We start from the raw sequence: 15654 nt of genomic DNA, 5'->3' as shown, positions 1-15654 counted from the left end.
CCCAGCAAAGACACCCCCAGCCCACCTCCAGGGTAATCGCCCCAGCCCGGACCTTCCAAACTGCGGCCCACTATGTGTATGCCCCGGAACCAGTGGACTACCCCGAATGGGCTGAAGAGAAGGTCGACACCCTACAGGAAGCTAACTTGGTGGCCTCTGATAACTGTCAGCACCACTACCAGACTGTTTGGGTCAATGGGAAGGCGGCCCAAGGATTAAGGGACACTGGGTCCACCATTACCCTGGTTCAGCCCCATCTGGCCTCCCCATCTACACCCACTGGGAAGACCCTTGTTGTTCGGGTGGTGGGAGGCACCACTGTCCGAGTTCCCATAGCCCCTGTCCATCTGGCTTTGGGCACCGGGGCCCGTGCTGTAGATGTGGGTGTGATGAAGAACCTTCCCACAGAGGTCCTACTGGGAAATGACCTTGTCCTCCTCATTTTAACCTTTTTCGTGGATACTTCCCCGGATTCCTGGCCAGTGACCACCTGAGGGCAAGCCCAATGCCAAGCCAACGCACCGCAGCTGGGGACCCAGGTAAGACCTTCCACCCACATCCCTGAACTTCCCCGACACCCTACACCAACCCCGACTTCCTATACTGACTCCCCAATGCCCGACCTCGGGCCCTGCCCCCCTTCCCCATCCGCTATCCTGGGCCTCCCCCTCCGACTTTGCCCCCCCTTCCGAGCCCACATAGGGGCCGACCTCCAAAGCCCAGGGAAAGAGTGCTTCCAATGTACCGGGTCTCCCAGAGGAAGAAAGGGCCAGTGCCCAAGCGACAGCTGGTATTACCGAAAAGGTATCGGTCCAACCTGTTGCGCATAGGGCATGACATCCCCCTGGCTGGCCATTTGGGCAGTTCCCAAACCCACCACGACCTTTCCCAAAGATCAAGAGAACCCTAGACATTTTTGAGAACCCACTGGGAGGGGTCAGAACAGGAGGGAGGACCCTCCATTGTGGAGTATGTCCTATTCAGAGACCGGCTGAAGGACCTCACTGCCATGGTGCGGGCAAACCTTCAGGCTGCTCAGGGGAACCAGAAGCGGTGGTACAACCGTAATGCTCATAGCCGAATTATGGTAGTAGGGCAGAAGGTCCTAGCTTTGAAGCCTGTCAAAATGGACAAGCTACAGGCTTCATGGCAGGGACACTACACGGTTTTGAAACTGAAAAACACCACCTACCTTGTAGCCAAATGTTCAAATGAACGAGTCCAGCGGACCTTTCATGTGAACATGCTCAAGTCATATGAAGAGCGACCCAAGGACATGGCCACTATCTGTGCTCCGGCTGTGGAGGACTCTGAGAACCTTTCCATGCCAGAGTTCCCCAGCCCGAATGAGATCCTCCAGGGGGTCAGAGACATAACCCTCGACGAGAGGTTAGAGGTGGGCCAGAGACAGCAAGTCCGGCAGTTACTAAAGGACCACCAAGAAATGTTTTCCAATGTCCCTGGGTATACCACAGTGGCCCTCCATCGAGTGGATACCCGGGACAGGCTCCCCTGAGACAGGTAGCATACCGAGCACCTGAAGCTGTCAGAGACAGTATGCACCGGTAGCTCTGTGGAATGTTGAACCTCGGTGTTGTTGAACCTTCCAGCAGTCCCTGGGCATCACCGTAAACTTAATGACAGAACCACCACTAATGCCTACCCTATGCTCCTGGGTCGATGACCTGTTGGACACCCGCGGATACTTCCTGACTACCCTTGACCTCTGTAAGGGGTATTGGCAAATCCCCTTAGCCCCCGAATCAGTCCCCAAATCCACCTTCATCACCCCCTTCTGGCCCACTCCAAGACCCAAGTCCTAGCCTTCTTAGGAACTGCCGACTATTATCAGAGGTTTGTCCCCAATTATACTACCCTCGCCAAACCCCTGACCGACCTAAACCATGAGAAACTCCTGACAGGTCCTGTGGTCCCCAGAGTGTGAAGCTGCCTTCCAAAGCCTCAAATCAGCCTTGGTCACTGCCCCCATCTTGGCCGCCCCTAACCCCAACAAACGTTTTTGTGTTCACACAGATGCCTCCATGTTCGGGTTGAAAGCAGTCCTAAGCCAGGTGGACAAAGGAGGACAAGACCACCCCATAGCCTACATCAGTAGGAAGCTGTTACCCAGAGAGGTAGGCTACATGGCAGTGGAAAAGGAATGCCTTGCCCTGGTATGGGCCCTCAAGAAGCTGCAACCATACCTATATGGACGGCCTTTCACTGTCCTCACCGACCATAACCCCTTGGTGTGGCTGAACCGAGTATCGGGAGACAATGGACGCCTGTTATAGTGGAGTTTAGCCCTGCAGCCCTTCAACTTTAATGTTCAGTACAGGCCGGGAAAAAACAATGGAAATGCTGATGGACTTTCCCAGCAGACTGACATAGAATGCCCCTCGGACAGACCCAAGTAGACCCGTGCGGATCTAGCCGGGTCTGCCGAACTAGAAGGAGGGAGTTGTCATGGGTACCAGGCTGCAAGGGTTAACCCCCCTACCCCACTACTACCTCATCCCTGTTGTTTCTCAGCGGTTTTGGGCTACTCAGAGCAACAGCGATCTCTAGAAGCCTCCTGTTGCTTGTTTTGTCCTACTGGAACTTGTCTTGAAAAAGCTGGTCTCTGACTGGAAAAACCCTCCTAGGCTGGCCGGGCTCCTGGAACTCCCTGTCAGCCACCTCACAACGGACACCCCCCTAACCCCTCTCAGACTGGCCGGGCTCCTGGAACTCCCGGTCAACCACAGAACAGCAGGACACCCGCTAACTTTATCCTTGGTCGCTCCAGCGGCCCTTTACCCCAGAGCATTGGTAGCCCCTAAGGAGGACAAGAGGTAGGGGAATTACCGGAGGGTAGCTCCTTTGGGAACCGGGGGTTTTGGACACCCCTACCCCCATAACATCAACGAACTGTATTTCCGGTCCCCAATAACGAATCATGCCGCTTTTTGGACTGTGGCACCTGGGGACGAGAGCTTTCAAATGACACCCTGGAAGTGCCACCACTCCCCCGGAATCACCCTGAAACCGCCACCCCTGGGTCCTGGGATTCTGCCGGACTGTGGCTGCTATGGAGGCGCCGGTCTGTCTGGAGGGGTGGGAATGACAGGAAAATTGTGGAATTGTCCAGTTTCTTATCAAGATGAGTTTCTGTATAAATGTTGTGTACTTGTCCCAATAAAAGGTAGTTCCTGTTTTACCTGAATGCTAGTATGTCTAGTATTTGGGTGGGCTCCGGCTAAAATCACTTTCCTGGGCTACATAGCAGCCTGTTCCAGGCAGAGGAAGGACCCTCTCACAGAGCTACCTAGTCTGGGTAGCCGGAGTCGGCCACAGGGTGGGACCCTGAATACTTGTGCTGTCGGGCATCAGGGGTGGCTACAGGCTGTGGTCACTTGCCAGCTACATAGCTGCAGTCAGCAGGGAGGAAGCAGGACCCGTTTGGTGGAGCTACCCAGTCAGGGTAGCTGGGGTATCCGTCACATATACACATATATTTTTACACACTTATATATACATAGATACATACACACACACATATAGTCATACACACATATATCTACACACATATATCTACACACATACATACACATACAGTATACTCATACACACATACATACACACATACACATATATTTTTACACACTTATATATACATACATACACACACACATATATTCATACACACATACAGTATATCTACACACATACATACACATACAGTATACTCATACACACATACACATATATTCAAACACACATATATCTACACACACATACACGTTTATTTATACACACATATATCTACACATTCATATATACACATATTTTCATACACACATTTATCTACACACACATATATTTATACACAGATATATCCACACACATACAAATATGAACACATATATTCATACACACATATATCTGCACACATACAAATACACACACACATACACATATATTTATACACACATATATCTACACACATACAAATACACACACATACACATATATTTATACACACATATATCTACACACATACAAATACACACACATACACATATATTTATACACACATATATCTACACACATATATTCATACACACATACAAATACACACACATATATTCATACACACATATCTACAGTACACACATACAAATACACACACATATATTCATACAAACATATCTACATACATACATACATACACACATACAAATACACACACATATATTCATACACACATAAATCTACACACATATATTCATACACACATACATACACATATTCATACACACATATATTCATACACACATATATCTACACACATACATACATACATACACATATATTCATACACACATACAAATACACACACACACATATATCTACACACATACATGCACACATTCATACACACATATATCTACACACATACATATATATTCATACACACATACAAATACACACACATATATTCATACACACATAAATCTACACACATACATATATTTACACACATATATTCATACACACATACAAATACACACAAATGTATTCATACACACATATCTACAGTACACACATACAAATACACACACATATATTCATACACACATATCTACACACATACATACACATATATTCATACGCACATACAAATACACACACATATATTCATACACACATAAATCTACACACATACATACACATATTTTCATACACACATACATACACATAATCATACACACATATATCTACACACATACATACACACACATATATTCATACACACATACATCCTACACATAATCATACACACATATATTCATACACACATACATACACATATTCATACACACATATATCTACACACATACATACATACATACACATATATTCATACACACATACAAATACACACACATATATCTACACACATACATACACATAATCATACACACATATATCTACACACATACATACATATATATTCATGCACACATACAAATACACACACATATCTACACACATACATACACATATTCATACCCACATGTATCTACACACATACATACATATATATTCATACACACATACAAATACACACACATATATTCATACACACATATATCTACACACATACATACATACATACATACATACATACATACATACATATATATTCATACACACTTACAAATACACACATATATTTATACACACATAAATCTACACACATACACACATACATACACATATATTCATACACACATACATACACATATTCATACACACATATATTCATACACACATATATCTACACACATACATACATACATACATATATATTCATACACACATACAAATACACACACACATATATCTACACACATACATACACATATTCATACACACATATATCTATACACATATTCATACACACATATATCTAAACACATACATACATATATATATATATATATATATATATATATATATATATATATATATATATATATTCATACACACATGTATCTACACACATACATACATATATATTCATACACACATACAAATACACACACATATATTCATACACACATATATCTACACACATACATACATACATACATACACATATATTCATACACACATACATATACACCTCTGAGCCCTTCCCTTGAAACCACTGTTAAAACATTTTTTTTCAATAATAAACCTTATCTTTACATTTAATATTTAAATATATACTTTTAGTATATATATTTATATATACTAGTAAAATACTTTACTTGAATATTAGCACACCCTGTGCTATCCAATCATACTATATTGTGCGCTAAAAAATGTCAGCTGCATTCAGACTCTCTGGTAAAACTTTTTTTCCATTTATTTGTAAAACTAGATTGTGAGCTATTCTTAGCAGGGCCACGCTAGGGATAACACACCCTGCGCTATAGTTTGCTATTCACTTGGAAGCTAGCCCTTTGTCTATATGTCACATTTGGGTTTCCTCTTTTTGTTTTCTATACAGAGCCCCATTGCTGACTGCGCACCTATCTGTATTGTTTGATCGCATTATTATGTACCTGTAGATGGAAATGTCTTTGGATTACAATGACAGTAACGGACAGAGAAAGTTTCCATTATACGGTCTATTTTTTGAGCCTCTCCAGGAAGTCGAAAGTTGCCCAAGAACCTCCTGTTTGAAATACAGAGAGAGAGTAAAATATACAGATAAAGAGAACATATTGCATTAAGTTATACTGCACATAGCAGAGAGATACATAGGGAAAAGCTGTACTTACCTTCATGGGGCCTAGTTATCAAGCCGTCAACCTTAAATACGCTGGAATTCCGCAGCGTATTTGTGGCGAGGCTGATACGCCTTAGTTATCAAAGGCTCGAGACCGGCAAAAGTAGAATTTTGTGACGTAAGCTTCGATCCGCCGGACTCAGTCCAACACAGATCGATTCTTACGTCACTCCAGATGTTCCGCATTCTCACTACTTTTGCTAGTTATCAAATGACTAGCAGGTACGCTCGGCACTTTTACGGCCCAGCGTACCTGGTTTTCAAACCGCCACCCCTGGAGGCGGCGGATCCCATAGGAATCAATGGGAGTCTGACCATAGCGAAAGTACAAGTTCGCTGCTGACAGACATCCCATAGATTTCTATGGGAGCTGTCTGCACCTAACACCCTAACATGTACCCCGAGTCTAAACACCACTGATCTGTCCCCCCCTACACCGCCCCAACTAAATAAAGTTATTACCCCCTAAACCGCCGCTCCCGGAGCCCACCGCAAGCTACTCTATACATATTAACCCCTAAACCACCGCTCCTGGAGCCCACCGCAACTATAATAAATGTATTAACCCCTAAACTGCCGCTCCCTGAACCCGCCGCAACCTATATTAAATGTATTAACCCCTATCCTGCCCCCCCTACACCGTCGCCACCTATAATAAATTTATTAACCCCTAATCTGCCCCCCCATACCGTCGCCACCTATAATAAATTTATTAACCCCTATCCTGCCCCCCACTACGCCACCGCCACTGTAATAAAATTATTAACCCCTAAACCTAAGTCTAACCCTAACCCTTACACCCCCCTAACTTAAATATTAATTAAATAAATCTAAATAAATTAACTCTTATTAACTAAATGAATCCTATTTAAAACTAAATACTTACCTTTAAAATAAACCCTAATATAGCTACAATATAAATAATAATTATATTCTAGCTATCTTAGGATTTATTTTTATTTTACAGGTACCTTTCAATTTATTTTAACTAGGTACAATAGCTATTAAATAGTTATTAACTATTTAATAGCTTACCTAGCTAAAATAAACAGAAATTTACCTGTAAAATAAATCCTAACCTAAGTTACAATTACACCTAACACTACACTATACTTTAATAAATTATTCCTATTTAAAAATAAATACTTACCTGTAAAATAAACACTAAGATAGCTACAATATAATTAATAATTATATTGTAGCTATCTTAAGATTTATATTTATTTTACAGGTAACTTTGTATTTATTTTAGCTAGTTAGAATAGTTATTAAATAGTTATTAACTATTTAATAACTACCTAGCTAAAAGAAATACAAAATTACCTGTAAAATAAATCCTAACCTAAGTTACAATTAAACCTAATACTACACTATCATTAAATTAATTAAATAAACTACCTACAAATAACTACAATTAAATACAATTACATAAACTAACTAAAGTACAAAAAATAAAAAAAGCTAAGTTACAAAAAATAAAAAAAATAAGTTACAAACATGTTAAAAATATTACAACAATTTTAAGCTAATTAACCTAATCTAAGCCCCCTAATAAAATAACAACCCCCCCCAAAATAAAAAAATGCCCTACCCTATTCTAAATTAAATAAAGTTCAAAGCTCTTTTACCTTACCAGCCCTTAAAAGGGCCATTTGTGGGGGCATGCCCCAAAGAAAACAGCTCTTTTGCCTGTAAAAGAAAAATACAACCCCCCCCCAACATTAAAACCCACCACCCACATACCCCTAATCTAACCCAAACCCCCCTTACAAAAACCTAACACTAATCCCCTGAAGATCATCCTACCTTTAGTCGTCTTCACTCAGCCGAGCCACCGATGGAACCGAAGTGGACATCCGGAGCGGAAGAAGTTAATCCTCCAAGCGGCGCTGAAGAAATCTTCCATCCGATGAAGTCATCATCCAGGCGGCGCTGAAGAAAAGTCTTCGATCCGGCCGATGTCATCTTCAAAGAGGTGCTGAAGAGGTCTTCTATCCGGGCAAAGTCATCTTCCAAGCTGGGTCTTGAATCTTCCTTCCGCCGACGCGGAACCTCCTTCTTCACCGATGGACTACGACGAATGAAGGCTCCTTTAAGGGACGTCATCCAAGATGGCGTCCCCTCAATTCCGATTGGCTGATAGGATTCTATCAGCCAATCGGAATTAAGGTAGGAAAAATCTGATTGGCTGATGGAATCAGCCAATCAGATTCAAGTTCAATCCGATTGGCTGATCCAATCAGCCAATCAGATTGAGCTTGCATTCTATTGGCTGATCTGAACAGCCAATAGAATGCGAGCTCAATCTGATTGGCTGATTCCATCAGCCAATCAGATTTTTCCTACCTTAATTCCGATTGGCTGATAGAATCCTATCAGCCAATCGGAATTGAGGGGACGCCATCTTGGATGACGTCCCTTAAAGGAGCCTTCATTCATCGTAGTCCGTCGGTGAAGAAGGAGGTTCCGCGTCGGCGGAAGGAAGATTCAAGACCCGGCTTGGAAGATGACTTCGCCCGGATAGAAGACCTCTTCAGCGCCTCTTTGAAGATGACATCGGCCGGATCGAAGACTTTTCTTCAGATGATGACTTCATCGGATGGAAGATTTCTTCAGCGCCGCTTGGAGGATTAACTTCTTCCGCTCCGGATGTCCACTTCGGTTCCATCGCTGCTCGGCTGAGTGAAGACAAGGTAGGATGATCTTCAGGGGATTAGTGTTAGGTTTTTGTAAGGGGGGTTTGGGTTAGATTAGGGGTATGTGGGTGGTGGGTTTTAATGTTGGGGGGGTTGTATTTTTCTTTTACAGGCAAAAGAGCTGTTTTCTTTGGGGCATGCCCCCACAAATGGCCCTTTTAAGGGCTGGTAAGGTAAAAGAGCTTTGAACTTTATTTAATTTAGAATAGGGTAGGGCATTTTTTTATTTTGGGGGGGTTTGTTATTTTATTAGGGGGCTTAGATTAGGTGTAAGTAGCTTAAAAATGTTGTAATATTTTTAACATGTTTGTAACTTATTTTTTTATTTTTTGTACCTTAGCTTTTTTATTTTTTGTACTTTAGTTAGTTTATGTAATTGTATTTAATTGTAGTTATTTGTAGGTAGTTTATTTAATTAATTTAATGATAGTGTAGTATTAGGTTTAATTGTAACTTAGGTTAGGATTTATTTTACAGGTAATTTTGTATTTATTTTAGCTAGGTAGTTATTAAATAGTTAATAACTATTTAATAACTATTCTAACTAGCTAAAATAAATACAAAGTTACCTGTAAAATAAATATAAATCCTAAGATAGCTAAAATAGAATTATTAATTATATTGTAGCTATCTTAGTGTTTATTTTACAGGTAAGTATTTATTTTTAAATAGGAATAATTTATTAAAGTATAGTGTAGTGTTAGGTATAATTGTAACTTAGGTTAGGATTTATTTTACAGGTAAATTTCAGTTTCTTTTAGCTAGGTAAGCTATTAAATAGTTAATAACTATTTAATAGCTATTGTACCTAGTTAAAATAAATTGAAAGGTACCTGTAAAATAAAAATAAATCCTAAGATAGCTAGAATATAATTATTATTTATATTGTAGCTATATTAGGGTTTATTTTATAGGTAAGTATTTAGTTTTAAATAGGATTAACTTAGTTAATAAGAGAAATATTATTTAGATTTATTTAATTAATATTTAAGTTAGGGGGGCGTTAGGGTTAGACTTAGGTTTAGGGGTTAATAATTTTATTACAGTGGCGGCGGCATAGTGGGGGGCAGGTTAGGGGTTAATACATTTATTATAGGGGGCGACGGTGTAGGGGAGGCAGATTAGGGGTTAATAAATTTATTATAGTTGACGACGGTGTAGGGGGGGCAGGATAGGGGTTAATAGGTTTAATATAGGTTGTGGCGGGTTCAGGGAGCGGCGGTTTAGGGGTTAAACTATTTATTTAGTTGCGGAGAGGTGCGGGATCAGCAGGATAGGGGTTAATAACTTTATAATAGAGGGCGACGGTGTAGGGGGGGCAGGATAGGGGTTACTAGGTATACTGTAGGTGGCAGCGGTGTCCGGGAGCGGCGGTTTAGGGGTTAATACATTTATAAGAGTTGCGGCAGGGTCTAGGAGTGGCGGTTTAGGGGTTAATACATTTATAAGAGTTGCGGCGGGGTCTAGGAGCGGCGGTTTAGGGGTTAGTAACTTTATTGAGTTGCGGGGGGCTCCGGGGGCGCCGGTATAGGGATAGAACAGTGTAGTTTAGTGTGAGTGCTTAGTGACAGGTTAGCAATAAAGCTGGGAAAAAGCCGAAGAGCAGCGAGATCGGATGAGTGATAACTATCACAGTCCGCTTCTCATCGCCCCGCGGCTTTTTGACAGCTTTATTTGATAACTTAGGCGTATTTTTTAAGGTCCGCGGCGGCGAAGGTAGGCGAGCTTAGGCGGGCATATTGGGCCGGCAAAGCCAGAAAAGTAGACGGCTTGATAACTACCCCCCCATGTGGTTAGAATAACTTACTGAGGGTTAGATTACGAGTGATGTGCTAACTGTGACTTACGGGTGTTTGCGCGCAAAGCCTATTGCATTTTCTCATGTGCGCTAACCTGACATGAAATATTAAAATATATATATATATATATATATATATATATATATATATAATGTAAAGTGCAGAGAAGGCGCTCTGGATGAAAGGAAAGTTATGATCAAAGCGCTATAAAAAGCGTTGTACTGTATGAAAAAATTACGAATTCCAGGCAGCAGGATAAAAAGTAAAAAACAACTTTATTCCAAAAAGGACAAAACCAGGATGTCCTGTACAGAGCCCTAACAACCAGGCAAGTGAGCAGATCCCCACGCATGATATGTTTCGTGCACCAGGTGCACTTGATCACTGCTTACCTGGGGATCAGCTCAAACGCCCCTTTAAGGCTGAGCTGGATCATGACATCACAGTAATAGAGTACCTGATTGGATACCTATATCCACAACATGAGCGAACAAATTTCTCAACATCTTAAACATTTTCAAAATATATACATTAACTATGAATAAATCCTATAGATATTTACATATGAATGATCTCCCTGTCTCTCTAAGGGTAATATATAAATCTTGATAAAGTCATAGAATTTTCACATATCGTATACTATTCACAAATAAGATATATAAAGAGCGCAATTAATTATCCCATTACTGTATGAAAAACAGGATGGATTAAGGTTAAAACAATATATAAATGCAGCTTCTTAATGACGATTCAATTTATGATATTTAACATGATTAGGCAAACACTATTCTCAAAAGGCCTATGCTAATGTTATATACTCAAGTAAACACATCCAGATCACGTCTGATGTTTAGCCCATCTGGTTCACTAGTTTGTAATCTAAACATCCAAAATATCTTCTTTTTGTTCAGCAATGTTTCCCTATTACCTCCTCTCTTCCATTTAGTGATATGATCAATTGCCTGTATCTTAAGAGAAGAAACATCTGAGTTATGTTTTGTTTTGAAATGTCTTGACACTGGTGTGTCGCTATCTTCATCCTCAACAGACCTAAGATGTTGCAGAAACCTATCTTTTAGGGATCTTTTGGTTTTCCCTGTGTATTGAATTTTACAAAGATCACAAGTAAGAAGATAGACGACATGTGTTGTAGCACAATTGATAAAAAATCTGATGTCATATTCCACTTTAGTTGTACTAGATACAAATTTATCGCCCTCATGTATAAAACTACACGTTTTACATACGGGACATCGACATTTGAAGCATCCCTTCTTCTGTTTTAACCAACATTTATTTTTTGTGAATTTCACATCTGAGGGTGACAAATAGTTGGCCAACGTTTTAGCTCTCTTAGGTATAAATTCACATCCTGGGTCTAGAATTTCTTTGATAATTGGATCAGAGTACAAAATTGGAAGAGATTCCGAAATTATATTACATATTTTAGTGTATTCTACACTATAAGTAGTAATAAACTTGATCTTACTCATATCATCCTCATTACCTCTGTGTCTCTTGGGTTTATATTGTAGTAACTGTTCTCTGGGAATCTGATCCACGTCTTCTTTTGCTGTATGGAGAATACCATCTCGATACCCTCGCTGTTTAAACCTATTTGTAGCCTCACTAGCCTGGCGCTGATATTCACCTTCTTTAGAACAATTCCTTTTAATACGGATGTATTCTCCTTTCGGTATCCCCCTCAAAACATGTCGTGGGTGACAGGATTCAAATTGTAGCAGGGTATTCACCGCAGTTTCCTTCGTATACATCTTGGTTTGTATAAGGGACCCAATTTCCCCACCCTGGACAGTGAGGTCTAAAAAATTCACACTACTTTGACTGTGTGTGCCAGTAAATTCAATGCCTTGCTGGTTGCAATTGAGATATTGACAGAAAAGATCTGCTCTAGTAGCGTCACAGTCCAGGATGAAGAACAGATCATCAATATAACGATGATATTGGATTATCTCTTCTTTAAATGGGTTACTATCTCCAAAGACGTGGGACAACTCCCACCAGCCCATAAATAGGTTGGCATAGGATGGGGCAAATTTTGCCCCCATCGCTGTCCCACGCCTCTGGATATAGTACTCTGTTTGAAACATAAAATAATTATGTGATAACAGATATTCAATTGCTCTCATCAAAAATATCTTGGTGGCTTCTTCAAAGTCACACATAGTGTTAATGAAAAATTCTATAGCTTTAAGGCCTTTAGCATGCTCTATAGATGGATATAACGAGGTAACATCCACGACCATAAGTCTATAGTTAGTTTTCCATTTAACTTTAGAAATTTTGTTTAGAAAATATTTTTTAGGGGAGAGATTGCATGTTTCACCACATACGGTGAAAAAATAAATATATTTAGTTAGATGTAGTCCCATCTCATGGTGCGGACCCTAATTGCCTTCTTTACTTATCAATATGTCCAAAAACGGAAGACTTTTTTCATTAATCTGATATGTGAGCAGAATGTTTTTTTTCATTGTTGTTCAAATCAGTAATGAACTTCTCAAGTACTTTCAAAGGTCCTTCCCATAGCAGGAGGACGTCATCCACATAACGGATCCATAAAATGATATTTTCCTCAAATATATTGCTATATTTTTCATAGAAATCAAGAAGTATCATTTTACCTGCATGAGTCGGTTCCTGATTGGAAGCAATATACAGCTGACAACCTCTAAGTTTGTAAAGGCAAAGGAGGAGTGAGCAGCTACTTACATGTGTCCTGGAAGTATCCCTGAATAATATGGGGGAAAGACACCACTAGTCGGAAAGAAAATCGAAAAGAGTGGAAGTCTGGAATTTACCCCGGATACAGTGCACGGCCTGGATCTGTGCAAACCTGTTTCCAATAATTTGCCTCAGACGGTACACAGCCCAGGAGAAGCGAAGAAACACTGAGTTAAGCGTGGCTGGTTGTGCATCGGGAGGTGTGGAACAAACAAAGAAGAAACACTGAGATACGACTCTGCAGAAGGTTTGGTAACAGTGATCCTTTACTTTTAAGCGTAACAGCTTATATCGGTAGTAAGAGCAATACCGAATAACGGTCGCTGCCGTGGAAATGGTAAAGTGAACTTTAACCTTTTTTCTTAGCTCTGCTGAACTGGTGCATATTAATAATGGTGCAATACTATTATATGGAACTATGACTATACTAGCACGGTCTTACAATGCATGACTTGTTTTGAAGTTATTTATTATCTATTAAGGGGACCATTCTAAAGTTGCAACATTTTTGCGTTACATTTGTTGCTTCACTGTTATAATCTTTTGTATGATATCATACTTTTAGTGTTTAGCGCTGCACAGATGTACTTTTATTTGGTTGTTTATATCTATATACCAAATTACAAATAGATTATTTATAGATAAGACTGGCCAGTCAAGTGTGATTTATGCCAACTTTTTTTAAATGTTTGTCTATGATGTGTAGGAATTCTGCCCAATGATACGGCTGGAGTCCGCTGTTTTTAGATTTGATTCTGAAATTAATTTATACTATACTATTTTCAAAAAGAGTGCTGCAATCCCTTTTCTTTATACTAAATTTGTCGAAATTTTGTATACTCCATCTATCTTTTTTACTTTTTAATATATATATAAAGCATATTTTTCTGATAATATTCTTTGCAATTTAAATATATGTCGATATTATTGTGTGAGATGTCTATCCCCAATCTTATTTGAACAGTGCAAGTATATTTAGCAAATTGAAGTATATATTTAGATATGCTATAACCATGTGGACTCTAGTGGTAGAATGTGCACCTACACTTGTTTTTTTCAATTGTAATAATTGTTGGTCACCTTGGTAGCACTTCCACAATGTGTGTGCTAGGTTGCAAATAGTCTTTTTGTGGTGTGCTTAACCAAAAAAAACCCTTTGTTGTATCTTTTAAATTAGGGAGCTGACCAAACCCTCTTTTTGGTTAATGCACACCACCCAGTTCAGGTGTGTTCCAGTTTAACAATTGTGTTATATATATATATATATATATATATATATATATATATATATATATATATATATATATATATATATATATATATATATATATATATATAGCTAAGGAACTCTGCATAGACATAATTTTCTGCAGTGTGGATACTGATTAGCATAGGACCAGTCTGATTTGGGACACCTTGTAAGTGGTAGACTGGCTTAGCAGAATATGATCATATGTGTGACTAAGATCCCATTTTTATTTAAAAGCATATTTTTCTGATAATATTCTTTGCAATTTAAATATATGTCGATATTATTGTGTGAGATGTCTATCCCCAATCTTATTTGAACAGTGCAAGTATATTTAGCAAATTGAAGTATATATTTAGATATGCTATAACCATGTGGACTCTAGTGGTAGAATGTGCACCTACACTTTCTTGTTTTTTTCAATTGTAATAATTGTTGGTCACCTTGGTAGCACTTCCACAATGTGTGTGCTAGGTTGCAAATCGTCTTTTTGTGGTGTGCTTAACCAAAAAAAAACATTTGTTGTATCTTTTATATATATATATATATATATATATATATATATATATATATAAGAAGAAAAAACGAGTGCAAGCAGGTATCTCCAATTCCAACCTCGATTTATTAGTTTAAAAATCCATGTGGTACATGATCAATGGAAAATCACGGGTATAACTTGACAAACAATGGCTGCTGCTGACATGTTTCGCCACTCAAGGCGTAATCATAGCTGCAATAAAAATCACAGTCTGCCTATTTAAGGCAGCTGGACAACTTCTATTGGTTTAAAACTTTAATTGTTGACAAGTTCCACTTGGGGATTTTTAACCCCTTATATACACT

At 39.5% G+C, this 15654-nt stretch overlaps 1 protein-coding gene across 1 annotated transcript in view; it reads right to left on the bottom strand.

Moving 5' to 3' along the window:
• Positions 1–15654, bottom strand: part of CYTH4 (cytohesin 4) — a 150778-nt gene that overhangs the window by 35383 nt on the left and 99741 nt on the right. The window contains exon 7 of the mRNA XM_053721226.1: positions 6096–6208. Coding sequence (XP_053577201.1) covers positions 6096–6208 — 113 coding nt within the window. The remainder of the gene's footprint in view (positions 1–6095; positions 6209–15654) is intronic.

Source organism: Bombina bombina, chromosome 7, assembly GCF_027579735.1.
Source record: "Bombina bombina isolate aBomBom1 chromosome 7, aBomBom1.pri, whole genome shotgun sequence".
In the NCBI taxonomy this organism is placed as follows: Eukaryota; Metazoa; Chordata; class Amphibia; order Anura; family Bombinatoridae; genus Bombina; species Bombina bombina.
Note: the sequence above shows the minus strand (reverse complement) of the source record. Positions and strands in the feature narration are given on the sequence as shown.